At 49.1% G+C, this 14,154-nt stretch overlaps 1 protein-coding gene across 1 annotated transcript; it reads right to left on the reverse strand.

Moving 5' to 3' along the window:
- Window positions 1–12,871: 12,871 nt before the first annotated feature.
- On the reverse strand, window positions 12,872–13,792 carry MAFA (MAF bZIP transcription factor A). The gene has a single exon (XM_056854562.1). It carries the CDS (start codon window positions 13,772–13,774, stop codon window positions 12,872–12,874), a length of 903 nt encoding a protein of 300 aa, XP_056710540.1. The 5' UTR covers window positions 13,775–13,792.
- Window positions 13,793–14,154: the final 362 nt, after the last annotated feature.

Here is a 14,154-nt window from a genome sequence, read left to right on the forward strand (position 1 = left end):
AATATTTGATTGCACACTTCATAAAGCTGCTCAGCTTAAGACACGGACTCAGTTACACACAGAGAGCACACAGCAGCACACGGGGCAGAATACGAACAGACTGCCTCATCTGTCTTCATTCAAACCCTTCCTTAGAAACAAATAGGGTTGCCAACTGCCAGCTAGCGGCAGGAGATCTCCTGCTAATTCAACTGATCTCCAGCTGATAGAGATCAGATCACCTGGAGAAAAAGGGCCACTTTGGCAATTGAACTCAATGGCCTTGAAGCCCCTCCCCAAACCCCCGCCCGCCTCAGGCTCCACCTCCCCCCAAAATCTCCCGCCAGTTGCAAAGAGGGACCTGGCAACCCTAGAAACAAACGAAGCTCTGCTCCTTACAGGGCTTTCCTCAGCCCAAACCCACAAACCAAAGCCTCTGGCTATAGAATTGCACCCCTTAGCCAGCGCGGTGTAGTGGTTAAGAGCGGTGGACTCTGATCTGGAGAACCGGGTTTGATTCCCAGCTCCTCCTCATGAGCAGCAGACTCTAATCTGGTGAACCGGGTTGGTTTCCCCTCTCCTACACACGAAGCCTGCTGGGTGTCCTTGGGCTAGTCACAGCTCTCTTAGAGCTCTCTCAGCCCCACCAACCTCACAGGGTATCTGTTGTGGGGAGGGGAGGGGAAGAGACGGGGATTGTAAACTGGTGTGATTCTTCCTTAAGTGGTAGAGAAAGTTGGCATATAAAAACCAGCTCCTCTTCTTCCTCCCCCGCTAGGGATGCCAGCCTCCAGGTGGGACCTGGGGATCCCCTGGAATTACAGCTCATCTCCAGAGGACGGAGATTAGTTCCCCTAGAGAAAATGGCAGCTTTGGAGGGTGGACTCTGTGGCATTGTACCCCACCGAGGGCGCTGTCCTCCACAGGCTCCATTCCCAAATCTCCAGGAATATCCTAGCCCGGATCTGGCAACCCAGTAGGGTCGCCAAGTCCCTCTTCGCCACCTGTGGTAGGTTTCTGGGGCAGAGCCTGAGGAGGTCTGGGTTTGGGGAGGGGAGGGACTTCAATGCCATAGAGTCCAATGGTCAAAGCGGCCATTTTCTCCAGGTGAACTGATCTCTATTGGCTGGAGATCAGTTGCAATAGCAGATTTTCAGCTAGTACCTGGAGGTTGGCAACCTTATCACCCGGGGACCTGGCAATCCTATTCCCCTCCCTTTTACTGTCTCCCCCAGTAGCATAACAAAGAAGGTTAGTTCCTCAGGGGCCATGGGAATGGGACTCTCTGTTCTCCTTTTGGTCACAGACAGCAGGGACCCAAGGAGGGTCTGTTCTCCAGCCAAGCCAAGCCGCTCCCAATTGTCACTGATGCAGGCCGAGGAGGGGATGGGTTCCTTCCTTGGGGCAACAAGAAGTCTTGGACCAGCCCTGGGCAACCCACCCCCACCCCACCACAGCAGAACAGGATCAGCCACACTCTGCAAAGATAAAAAAAAAATCTGGCAGGGTGTGAGCTTTCGTGAGAAGTGACTCATGAAAGCTCATACCCTGCCAGAAATTTTGTTAAGTCTTTAAGGTGCTATAGAAGAGGAGTTGGTTTTTATATGCCAACTTACTCTACCACTTAAGGGAGAATCAAACTGGCTTACGACCACCTTCCCTTCCCCTCCCCACAACAGACACCCTGTGAGGTAGGTGGGGCTGAGAGAGCTCTAACACAGCTGTGACTAGCTCAAGGTCACCCAGCTGGTTTCATGTGTAGGAGTGGGGAAACAAATCCAGTTCACCAGATTAGCCTCCGCCGCTCATGTGGAGGAGTGGGGAATCAAACCCAGCTCTCCAGGTCAGACTCCACTGCTCCAAACCACCACTCTTAACCACTACACCACGCTGGCTCCCAAAGGACTCTTGCTCTTTTCTCCTGGTAAAGACAGACTAACACCGCTCCCAGTCGTGATCTCTCTGCAAAGCTAAATATTATTACATCATGCAAGGTGTAGAGGAACAGACATAGACTCCAGGGAACCCTACCAAATTGCTGATCAGTAGATTCGGGGCAGTACGTCTCCAGCTGCCAAGCAGCAGGCTTTGACGGTAATATTTTCCAACGCAGTTTCGGCACATCCTTCCTGACAAGCTCCCAGTTAGCAACCCTATCCCCACCCCTAACCCTCTCTCCCTTCATATAACCATTGTATCAGCACTGTGAGGTAGGTTAGCCAAAGAAACTGGCCTAAAATCCCCCAAAGACTCTCGTGGCTGAGAAGGAATTAGAATACAGGACTGTGTGGTCCCAGTTTAAACAATCTTCCTGGCAGCTTTGCTGCAGAGGCAGAATTACTGGGCGGCAGGGGGGAGCTTCGTTTATCTGGTTTTAATCTGTCATGCTTTAGTTATTACGTGCAAGCCACCTTGAGCCAAAAGGAAAGATGAGGTGCAAAAATTTTAATTAACAAATAAATAGAATAACTGCATCTGCGTTCTGCATAGGGCACGAGCAACGTCTTCCCAGAACAGAAACATGAAACCCTGAGGCCTGCGTTGCCAAAGATGTCCCTGAGAACAGAGACTGCTTGAAACACTGCGACGTTCCTAACTAGGTGCCCTCTCCTTCGGGCTGGGGCCGTCTTCCCTTTCCTCCGCTGTCTGTGCCCGGGCAGGATGCTGCTGCGTTCACATGGAACTCTGTTCTGCTGTGGAAACTAAGCAGGTTTTTGACCCCGCAACTTACTTGGATTGGACACTTCCTGAGCTCCCTAGCCAAAGAGATAAGAATGTGAAATGTAAGATTTAAAAAGACGTCTATATGAATGCCATATTTAATTTATGGATGCCATATTTAATTTTTGCAAACAAAGGTGTTCCGGATTAATTCTTAAATGCATAGTAGAGGGTTTAGTATAATTTTACACATGAAGTTTAAATCGGCTTTTTATTAAATCATATAGAATCATAGAAGTTGGAAGGGACTACCAGGGTCATCTAGTCCAACTCCCTGCACAATGCAGGAAATGCACAATTACCTCCCCTTCCCACATACCCCCAGTGACCCCTACTCCATGCCCAGAAGATGGTCAAGATGCCCTCTCTCTAAGGTTGCCAACTTCCAGGTAGTAGCTGGAGCTCTCCTGCTATTACAACTGATCTCCAGCCAATTGTGATCAGTTCACCTGGAGAAAATGGCTGCTTTGGCAATTGGCACTGAAGTCCCTCCCCTCCCCAAACCCCACCCTCCTCAGGCTACGCCCCAAAACCCTCCCGCCGGTGGCGAAGGAGGACCTGGCAACCCTACCTCTCTCTCATCATCTGCTTAAGGTCATAGAATCAGCATTGCTGACAGATGGCCATCTAGCCTCTGCTTGAAAACTTCCAGGGAAGGAGCGCTCACCACCTCCCGAGGAAGCCTGTTCCACTGAGGAACTGCTCTGTCAGAAAATTCTTAATGTCTAGATGGAAACTCTTTTGATTTAATTTCAACCCGTTGGTTCTGGTCCGACCTTCTGGAACAACAGAAAACAACTCTGCACCATCCTGTATATGACAGCCCTTCAAGTACTTGGAAATGGTTATCATAGCACATCATGCAGGAATATTGCATACGTTCACCTAAACTGAGTTAAAAGCTCTTCCATTTCTGAGTTCTGTCCTGAATTCAGATGCAGTGAAGAGAAGGGAGGATGGGTCAGAAGCACCTTCAGTTCCACACATTATCACTCGGATTAGGAGATATGACCATCAAGACAAAATTGAGCAGGCACCCAGAAAAGAGCGCAAAATGCAAGATTCTTGGATCCCAGAAGGTGCCGGATGATGGAATGTGCTCAGAAATAAAGATTTGGCAAACCAACCAAGATCCTACACAGGCTGTAATCCAGAGATCCAACATGCCCCACAGCTAAGGAGAGGCTATTCCCTTCAGCTCAGAAAAGACCCTGCTTCAGAACTGGGTGTGCGGCGCGCACGCAACTCCGAGCACTGTTTATTCAGTCAATGCTCATACAAGAGAGCTCCAGCCAAGAGACAGCAACTCAAATGCCAACCAGAGTAAGGACTAGAACATTTGATGGCAGAGGTGCATAGTTGCCCCCGTTCAGATGTTTATTTGCTCCCTGCAGGGCACACTGGTATAAAGGAAATGCACACCTTTACATATATGCTTAGAAGCCACAGAAATCGCAGCTCCTCTCTGCACATGTCCCTTGTGGGCCTCTCGGAGCCTCTGCCGCATCGGTAAACGTGGAAGTACCGGAGACAACCGGTGTGCACATTTAGCATTGCGAATTTGCACAAGGGATTTTTAAAATTCTGGCTTGTGTGGCTCGACGCCAACAAAGCATCGGCCCGAGCGCCTCTAACATGGCAGCACTGCGGCACTGACAGAGACATGCTTGGGGCTGTCTTGCCACACAGAACGCACTCCAGCCACGGAGACAAACCCCAATCTTACAAGAAGCAGGGGAGAGGAAGCAATGCCACCTGGAGAGCAGCGTGGCAGGGATTTCTGCCCTCGATTTCCTGAATGCCCCTCGCCATAAACAACGGCCATTTTCAGCAGAGAGTCTTTGAGTGCCCATTCCATCTGGCACCCACCCTGTTCTGACAACTTGACTCCATGCCCCCGAAGCGCCGCACGGGTCAACTGCAAAGCAAAGAACCTGAGAAAGGATCTAAAAGAGACGCTTTTTGGGGGGGGGGGGAGGCCCGCTCTGCTAAAGAGAATCAAGTGGCAAAATAGGGATGGGAGAGTTTGCCTGAAGCGGGAAAAGGCCTACTGCTCTACAAAGGCAGGAGAGTCGGGGGCAATGTGAAATGCACAAATGCAGAAAAGGACAAACATACCACTGGTTACCCAGATGTCCCCCCACCCATCCAACAAAAACCTGGAAGAATTTATAGATCTTCCAAGACGGATGCACTGCACCCTGAAACCACAGGTAGAGCCAAGCATTGAAAATAAAGGCACATGATGCTGCCTTATACTGAATCAGACCCTTGGTCGATCAAGCTCCATTGATTTCATGGTTAAAAATCTCATAGCTGCAGTCTTTAATACAGTTATTTGGAAGTAAAGCCAGCAGAATTTTTTGGACAGCCTACCGTTAGAACATGGCAGAACGTTATGGATTTCGTTGATCTCTTTTAACCATGTAAAAAAAGGTAAAGGTAGTCCCCTGTGCAAGCACTGGGTCATAACCTTCCCCCCCCCTTTGTAGTTAAAAGACTATTTAGAGAAAAAGCTTGGAGACTGTTCTGAACTGCGTCACTCTGTGCAGGACATGGAGATTGCACCCCCACCCCGGTGAAAAAGGCAGAGGACCTTCTCCCAGAAGGACCAGGGGGTATTACAGATGCTCAAAGAAGAGACCGGTTAGGAAGCAGATCTCCACTTCAGGAAAGGACTTATGCAAGAGACAGGAGCATTACGCAAAATTGCCTTATGTGTAGCCCAATCATCGGCCTGTCCGGCTCTTCTGATTGAAAGCAGCCCTTCAGGATCTCAGGCCTTGACAGTTAATTTACAGAATTTATACCCCGCCTTTCTGCCCTCATCAGGGACACTGAGGCAGCTAACAGATTAAAAATATACATTATAAAAGCACGCCCTAAAAACCATTAAAACCAAAGACATGTGAAAACAACAGAAACCCAGCTCAAATGCGCACACAAAACATAAAAACAAGTAAATTGTCATCCTTGTATCTCTCTCTCTTTTTTAATTAAGATACCAGGTACTAAACCAGGGACCTTCTGCATGTGAAACACACACTCCATCTCAGAGCCCAAGGTGCCCCTCCAGCACCAGGCCTGCCCTGGCAGTTTCCAGATTTTACTCGGGAAATGTCTCTGTAGAGAAGCCCGTGGCCAGCCCTCCATAGGTTAGACCCCTTGGCTCCCTTCAGCGACCCCCACAAAGCCTTCCTGTGGCACAAGAAGATGTACGTTGGCAGAAAAGGCCCGATCCACCAGCATCCCAAAGAGCCTTGACCCAATGGAATCTGCCTCTTTGGCCGGCGCACGGCACAGTGCGCTGGAGCACAGTGTGGGATCCAGCCCGAGACAGACAGCCAAATAAGGATGCCCCCGTTCCCTTTGACAGTGGTGCTGAGCTCTGGGGCAGCAAGAGATCTCATCGGAATTTCCCCTTGCTCGGAAAAACAGGCACCATGTCGGGATGCAGGTGACCACTGGACTGGAAATATCCAATTCCGATAGCCAAGACCCAGGTTAGTTCGGCATACTGGGCATCTACTAGGGCGGCTCAGATGCAAACCCTTTGGGAGACACAAAGCGCACTTACCTTGGGCTAGTTATTTAATAAGGGACCCAGAGAGCTCTTCAGAGGATTAAAAGTTTTTTTTTTAAAAAAAAATTGCATTGACCCATTATTGTATGGGTCCTGAAAGATAAACTGTATGTCTGTTCGCTTGCCCAGTACTACGCTGTATAGCTCTAAAAGAAATGTAACTCCAAAAGAAATGTATAAGCAATGTAAAAGAAATGCAACTTCTTTCAAGGCTAGGCTGGGAACAGTCGGCAGAAATTGTTCGATACAATGAAAGTGAGAGAGGAACAAATAGAAAAGCCAAAAAAGCACCAGGTTAAAGCCTTGCTTTTTTATAATTTGGTTCCAATGTTTTAGAGAAGGTAGATTCCCCACCTTTAAAACAAGATATTATGACTTTCACGGTTGTCAGTTTATCTGACCGTCAGAAGGGTGGGGGAGAAATAAAAAAAACAAATACGTTAAAAAAGAAACCCACCCCAGTTGCACACAGAACTGAAGGAATTATGAAAATACAGTAGCATTTTCTGTGGGCTTTACAGACCCCCCCCCCAAAAAAAAACACCCCAAGAGGAACAAAAAAAAGGCAATATTAATTGTTCACAATGCAGGACATATAAACACGTCACGGGGACACTGATCAAACAGTCTGTGGAATTCTCACATTTCAAAAATGAGGAATTGAGAGATTTGCTATTTTCCTTATTTGTTTTAAATCTTAAGTAGCCAGAGATGTGAAGGTTAGGAAAAAAGAAACGGCTGGAACTACAAAATGGAATTATACCGCCTTGCACAGTGAAGAGAGAATTAATAAAGGACAATTAGTTACTCTCTAAACATAAAACCTAGGGGGACAGCTACCCATGATTCGGCAGCGGGTTTTACACGATGAAAAAAAGAAGTCCTTCAACATACAAAACCGACAAAAATCGTTGTCACCAGACTGCAGCTAACACACAATACTTTTTGAATAAGCCCAGGATGGTCAGCCTGTAGAACTATAAAGTAAAGTAGCCAAAACAAATACATACATGTAAATCGCATTTTCAGGCAACATACCTCTCTAACTTCTAGAAGCCGGGAGCAAACAAAGGATTAGTTTCCTCGGGACCCCTATATGGCAAACGTCCCAGAGACATCCCACTAGCTACTGTGCCCAAAAGTAGACAAACTGACCAGGAACCTGCCTGGAAGCTTTTGTGCAAGCAATACTTGGGATAAGGGCTTTTAAAAAAAAATACAATCATGTTCTGGAACAAACAGAATAAATAAAGGTGGTTCAGCAAGCCGAATCTATTCCTCCACCTTGGATTAGGAAAATGGTCAAGGACCCAGAAGCAAAAAAAAATGCCCAAATATACGCTCTGCACCGCAAGAGACGATTCCGTGTGCAAAAAGGACAACCCTAAAGCTATTGGGAGGGCATCTTTGGAAAACTGCTTTTGCTCACAACAACCCAACACCAAAGTCCTCAAATTGGGGCAACAAGGACCTCTCTGCCTTGGAAATTCTTAGGTCACTATACTGGGAGTGAAAATTGTTTGGTGCTCCAAGGCAGCCCCGGGCCTTATTTTGTAATCTCCACAGATGCATCAGTCTGGTGCCGCTGTCTCAAAATGCACAGAGGTGGGGAAATTGGAGAAGGGTTTTTTTTGGGGGGGAGGGGAGGTGAATAAAGGTAAATAAGCAATTAGCTGTACGGCTTCAGAGCAACTTCTGGAGACAGCCGGGCGGGAGGGAAGAAGGCCAAAGCAGTTCAGAAACCACCATCTCACAGGCAGCAAGGCAGGAGAAAAGCGGAAATGGGTTTTGAAGTAAAAAATGGGAATGGTGATGGGGGGTGGACAAACCGGCAAATTTTTCAGACAAAGAAAGTCTTCAATTCCTGTTGGAGGAGGACTATATTCTCTCCAAAACTATCAGCGCAACCCCTTCCCTATTCATTCAGTCCAATTTACATTGTCCAGTTTCATGTGTATCCTTTGCTTGTCTTGCAACATATTTAGAGGTTCATCCAGAAAGTCTTCCACAGTAGAGGTCAAACACAAGCCGCCCTGTGTGCGCTGCCAAAGAAACCGCTTCTCTTTGGCTTACTCAGAGAAGACTTTGCAAAAAACCAGCCGTAACGTAGAATCATAGAATAGAATCATAGACTCAAACTTGGGGCCACCAGCGTCCAACCCCCTCCGCAATGCAGGAAATTCACACCTAACTCCCCCTTACCCACACCTAACTCCCCCCTACTCCATGCCCAGAAGATGGCCAAGATGCCCTCCCTCTCATCATCTGCCTAAGGTCATAGAATCAGCATTGCTGACAAATGGCCATCTAGCCACTGCTTAAAAACCTCCAAAGGAGGAGAGCCCACTACCTCCCGAGGAAGCCTGTTCCACTGAGGATCCGCTCGAACTGTTAGAAAATTCTAACTGTTAGAAAACTGTTAAAAAACATTACTGACAACATCGCTCTATCACTGAAGGAACGCCAAAGGTATGAGTGGCGCAGAAGGGCGCGCACTGAAAAATAAGCAAGCTAACAAAGTGCTAACAAAGGCAGGTCAAATGTGAAGTGGGATTCTGTAACTACCTGGAGAAGATAGATTAGAGTCCAGTAGCACCTTGGAGAACGTTCAGGGTGTAACCTTTCGAGGGTCAAAGCTCCCTTTGTCAGATATCTGGAAAAGACGTTCTTGCGTCTGGCTCCACAAAAATGACCTGGTGAGCTCTAACCCATGGAAGCCCGTGACTGTTCACACCGGCTTCTGAAAGAACACAGAACCGTACTCAGCCGATACAACACCTTGACACTCTTTGGGGACCCAGGGGCTGAAGCCCGAGTGTCCAGTAAAAAATTCCAAGCAACATTCTCAAGCACAACTTTCCTTTCATTCCCACCAAGCTGAACAGAACTCTGCTTCAAGAAAAAATTGGCAAAATATGGCAAAAAGGGTAGGGACAGAAGCTGAGATTTGGTCAGCAGACAGAAGAACTAAGTAACCCAAGGAGAGAGGAACTTTAAGGAGAAGAGGCCATTTCGACTGGGGAAACGCCTTGTCCCCGGACAAAGAGGTCTCATGGCAGGCAGTACCTAAAAGAAGATGGGACAACCCAGTTCGAGACGGGCAGAAACTCTGGCCCAAGGAAAGCAGTTTCAAGACCTCAACATTTCCCCATTTATCAACACAGCAGCCCACACACTCCTGGCTGGCTCTCCTACTACAGTCACACTGCTTGGCCACATAACAGGGACATTTCATCCCTCCCCCTCTTTATCATTCTGAATTTTTAATTATTCGGGGCATATACAAAGAAGCCATTCCAAACTATTGGGGGGGGGTGATGAGAAAGGCCACGAAGTCCCAGCCTCACCCCCCCGCCCATGAGAGACAGAGTAATGATTTAGGATTGGGACCAGTTGGACATAGCAATTTGCAGACCATAAACAGAGAAATTCTTCCAACGTCCCATTGTTAAAAGCCCCGGTTTTTAAACATACCCACATTGAGAAACTCAGCACCCATTAACTTCAGGAGGGTTTGTACAGAAAGAGGTGGGAAAATTATAAACCCTGTAGGGGTATTACATTTAAAAATTCTTCATTTTTAAAAATATATATATTTATATATGAAAATATTTTTTCTTGCTAAACAAAAGCAATAAAACAAAAAGGTTCAACTTCGATCATTCTTACCTCTCTAACTTCCTGGCTGGGTTCCTGTTCTTAAATGTGGGAGAGGCAAGAAGAATTTTTCAATTTTCCTCTCTCTCTAGAATTTCTTCTGAAGATATATGGGGACGATTTAAAAGCAAAAACGACCCCTGTGGTGAGAAAATGCAGGTGGCAAAATAATAAACCTGTTTAAAATAAAAGCCAAATTGAATGGATATGGTTATAAAAGCAGACAGCCGGGAAAGCTGTTAAAAAAAGAGTTATTTTTCAGGAAAGTAATTTTTTTCCTAGTAGGTTTGATAGGACAAAGCGTTCTCCCATTCTTCTAAACAAATGTTCTCACTTAAAACCTTGCAAGGGGCAGGGCAAACTCAGAAAAAGAAACTCAGAAAACTCAGAATATATATTTTCAAATCCAGCATGAACAGATTGCGCCCTTCCCCCCCAAAATTAAAAAGAGTGGAAAAAATCAAACCATGCCAACACTCAATAAAGCAACACAATTTGTATATTGTATTACACCACAAAGCCCTATAAAATGTACAGTAGCGCACAATTTAAAATGAAAAAAATTAGAAATATAAAATATCCCACTGTTAAAACCCCAGGCTCCAACGCTGCCAGCATTCCAAATGTGTGTGTGTGGGGGTGCTTTAATTGTTCAATTAACATATTTCCAAAAACAACCCCCCACACACACAGAGAATTATAATGCCCCCCCTTTCCCCCCCCCACACCCAAGTTCTGAAAGCCACAGAAAGTATATTAGAAGAACTATATTTGCCTAAAAGGTAAAAAACTGTATTGCAACGAACAAATGAAAGAAAAAGGAAATCTAATGGTTAAAACTGAAATAAGATACAGTCACTGGAAGAGTTATTTATTTTGGCCACTATATTAATGAACCCATTATTAAAATGGAGAGTCTGTGAAATGCATCTATTAACAGCCCTCTAGATTCTTGGATTGGCACATTTGCCACTTTTAATAAGAAAACACATTCGATTTTCTTGCATCATGAAGAAATTAGGAAAGGGGCGTTAATTTCCGTTACTCTAACCCCAAACAATCAAGCCACAATCAGGAGCGTGCAAAAAATTTTCAAAATGCTTGGGAGAATAAATAAACTAGAAAGTCAAGACAAAAGATGATCTGTCTAAAGAGATTTATTTTTGTTTTGTAGCAAATGAAAGCTAAAAGGAGTCTTTCGCTGATGCCTGAACACAAGGAGAAACAATTCATGACAAACAAAAAAATATATCTATATATATATATAAATATTAAGTTGGTTTGAGGTTGCAACAGCCTGCATGGCTCAAGAGCAGGATGTGAAAAAAAAAATTAAAAAAAAAATTAAGCACTGTATCGAATTTCTAGATGAAATCAGTTGTCTCTGGATGCAACAGTGTTAAAAACACAGAAAATTGAGAGGTCATTGAAAACGCCTTTGCACCTAAAAATGCACCAGTTTCCAAAATTTCACAAATTGTGCTGGGTTTTTTTTTTTTAAGAAACACCCCCATGTTTTAACATCCTTATTCCTTTAAGAATTTTAATATATAAACAGCTTTTAAACAAAACCCAGCTCTACAATATTTGTCGTCACCCAAAGCATACATTGCAAGATTATTCTCGCATCTTCTTTTTTTTTTTTGCAATAAATAAAATGTGCATTTTATAAATCACGGTTCAAACCATACTTTGCTTCCTCGGAATTTAATAAATAATTCTGGTGCATAGTATCAGTAATATTATTATATAGCAGCCAACAGATTGCAGTTCATATATTACTCTATTGCCTTTCAAATTGTCTTCGAGAGAGCGTGTTCTTCCTTCCCCCCCCCCGATATTTTTTTTTAAACAGCATAGATAATTTTAAATCTCTATAAAACAAAACAGCGTCATTTAATCCAATCGATTACTGTATATAGTGCATTCGGCTTTGTCAACATCAGTAAATTAATTCTTACATTATTTGCATGCCGTTACATACAAACTTTCGTTTAAGACTCAGTGTTTGATTTTTTCTTAAAAGTTCTTTTTTTTTCCTTTTAAAGTCACCAAGCAAATTAAGGAAACGGGGAGGGGGGAGGAAACTAACCCCTATGTATGTACAACGTGGACACCTTCAATGAGTTAGTCTGGCTCAACGCACACACGGAGAGAAAAGGAATTAAGAAGGGGGGGGGTTAAAAAAGACGGGAGTCAACGGCAGCCTCTTGGAGGCTGAAGCGCTCAGCCGAGAGGTTCCGGGGCTCACGGGGGGCTTGTTCCACTGAGAGAGAAGAAGGGGGGGGGAAGCATCACCTTTGTTGCGCGGCAGCAACGCCTAAGAGGGTCCGCCGACCGGTTGGTGGTCCCGCTGCCTGTTGAAACTTTTGCAGCGAGCCCCGAAGCGACCGTCGGGGGGGATGCGGGCAAAAAAGGCGAGAGAAATGTACAAAGGGGGTGGGGGGTGCGGGGGGGGGAGAACCCCCCTGGCTCATGCGGGTCCTTGCGTTTCTTCGTCGGGTCGAGTAGAACAAGAGACGGGCAGCGAGCGCGCGCTGCAATCCCCTACATGTCCGGCATGCAGGACTGGCGGCCGGCGGTGCGGCGGAGCTGTCCGGCCCCCCGAAGGCGCGTCCCGGGCCGGGGCTGTCCTCGGGCGCTGCTGCGGGGCCGGGCTCGTCCGGGCGGGAGGAAACGCGTCTGTCCGGGGCTCGTCCGCCCCGCCGGGGAAACGTCGGACGGAGCTGGGCGCGCTTCTGTCCGGAGGCAAAGAGGAGGCGCGGCGACCGACGGACGGACGGGGGAGGGGGGGCGTCCGGGGGGTCCCCTCGGGTCCTCCTCCGACGGGTATGTACAGAGCCGGCGGAGGCGCGACGGGGCGGGCTGCCCCCCCCCTGCGGGGTCCTCCTTGGACGGGGCGGGCTGCCCCCCTGCCCCCGGCCGCCCGCCTCACATGAAGAAGTCTGGGGCGCTCTTGGGCGGGTTGGGGGCCTGGGGGGCGGGGGGGAAGGGGGGGCGGGGGGCGCTGGCCAGCTTCTCGTACTTCTCCTTGTAGAGGTCGCGCTCCTTGGCGAGGCGGGCCACGTCGGCCTTGAGCTGCTCCACCTGGCCCTGCAGCTGGCACTTCTCGCTCTCGAGGATGTGCCGCTGCTGGACGCGCTTGTAGCGGCAGGACTGCGCGTAGCCGCGGTTCTTGAGCGTGCGGCGCTTCTGCTTGAGGCGGATCACCTCCTCCTTGCTGAAGCCGCGCAGCTGCCGGTTGAGCTCGCGCACCGACATGGACACCAGCTGGTCGTCGGAGAAGCGCTCCTCCAGGCGCAGGTGGTGGTGGTGGTGGTGGTGGTGGTGGTGGTGGGCCGCCGTCGGGGCCAGCTCCTCGGGCGGGAAGGGCTGGCCGCGGAAGCCCTCGTAGGCGCCCTGGTGGTGGTGGTGGTGGTGGTGGCCGGGGTGGTGGGGGTTGCCGATGAGGGCCTCGACGGCGTCCTCGGGGGTGAGGTTGAGCGCCTCGGGGTTGAGGTGGTGCTGGTAGTTGGACATCCAGTAGAGGTCCTCCAGCTGGGCCTTGCCGGCGGCGCCCGTCGGGTGGCCGGCCGCCGGGTGGCCCAGGCCGGGCGGGGGCGGGCCGCCGGGGCTGGGGGCGCCGAAGCTGGGCGAGGAAGGCACCGACGAGCAGGGGGTGCTGAGGGGCGTCGAGGAGAGCGAGCCGGGCGGCGGCAGGCGGTGGCAGAAGCGCTCCGCCTCGGCCGGCTCCTTCTTCACCTCGAACTTCATCAGGTCGAAGTCGTTGACGTACTCGATGGCCAGCGGGCTGGTGGGCAGGTCGGCCGCGCTCATGGCCAGCTCCGAGGCCATCGCACCGCGCAGGGGGGGCCCGCGCCCGGCCTCCCCCCTCCTCCTCCTCCCGGGCGCGACTTCCGACGGCTAAGGCGGCCCCGCGGCGGGGGACAGCGGCGGCGCCCAGCCGAGCGAGCGCGCTTGGAGGGGGGGGGGGAGGGAGAGAAAGAAAGAAAGAAAGCGCAAGAGGGGAAGAGGAGGGGATGAGACGGGGCGGGGAGCCTGCAGAGCAAAGTCGCACTCACGCCACAGTCCCGCTGGAGGGGGCGCGGGGGGCCTGCTGGCCGGCCGGCCGGCCCCCCTCCGGCCGCCCCGACCGACAACCGCTGCAAAGAAGTCCCGGCTGGCGCCCCGACGGCGCGGACGCCCCCCTCTCCTGCCGCCGGGGGGGGGGTCCA

The sequence above is a fragment of the Euleptes europaea genome, chromosome 8, assembly GCF_029931775.1.
Source record: "Euleptes europaea isolate rEulEur1 chromosome 8, rEulEur1.hap1, whole genome shotgun sequence".
Taxonomy (NCBI): Eukaryota; Metazoa; Chordata; class Lepidosauria; order Squamata; family Sphaerodactylidae; genus Euleptes; species Euleptes europaea.

Bases quoted from the DNA above. Each gene is read 5' to 3' on its own strand.
- MAFA (XM_056854562.1), bottom strand. From the start codon at position 13,774: ATGGCCTCGGAGCTGGCCATGAGCGCGGCCGACCTGCCCACCAGCCCG.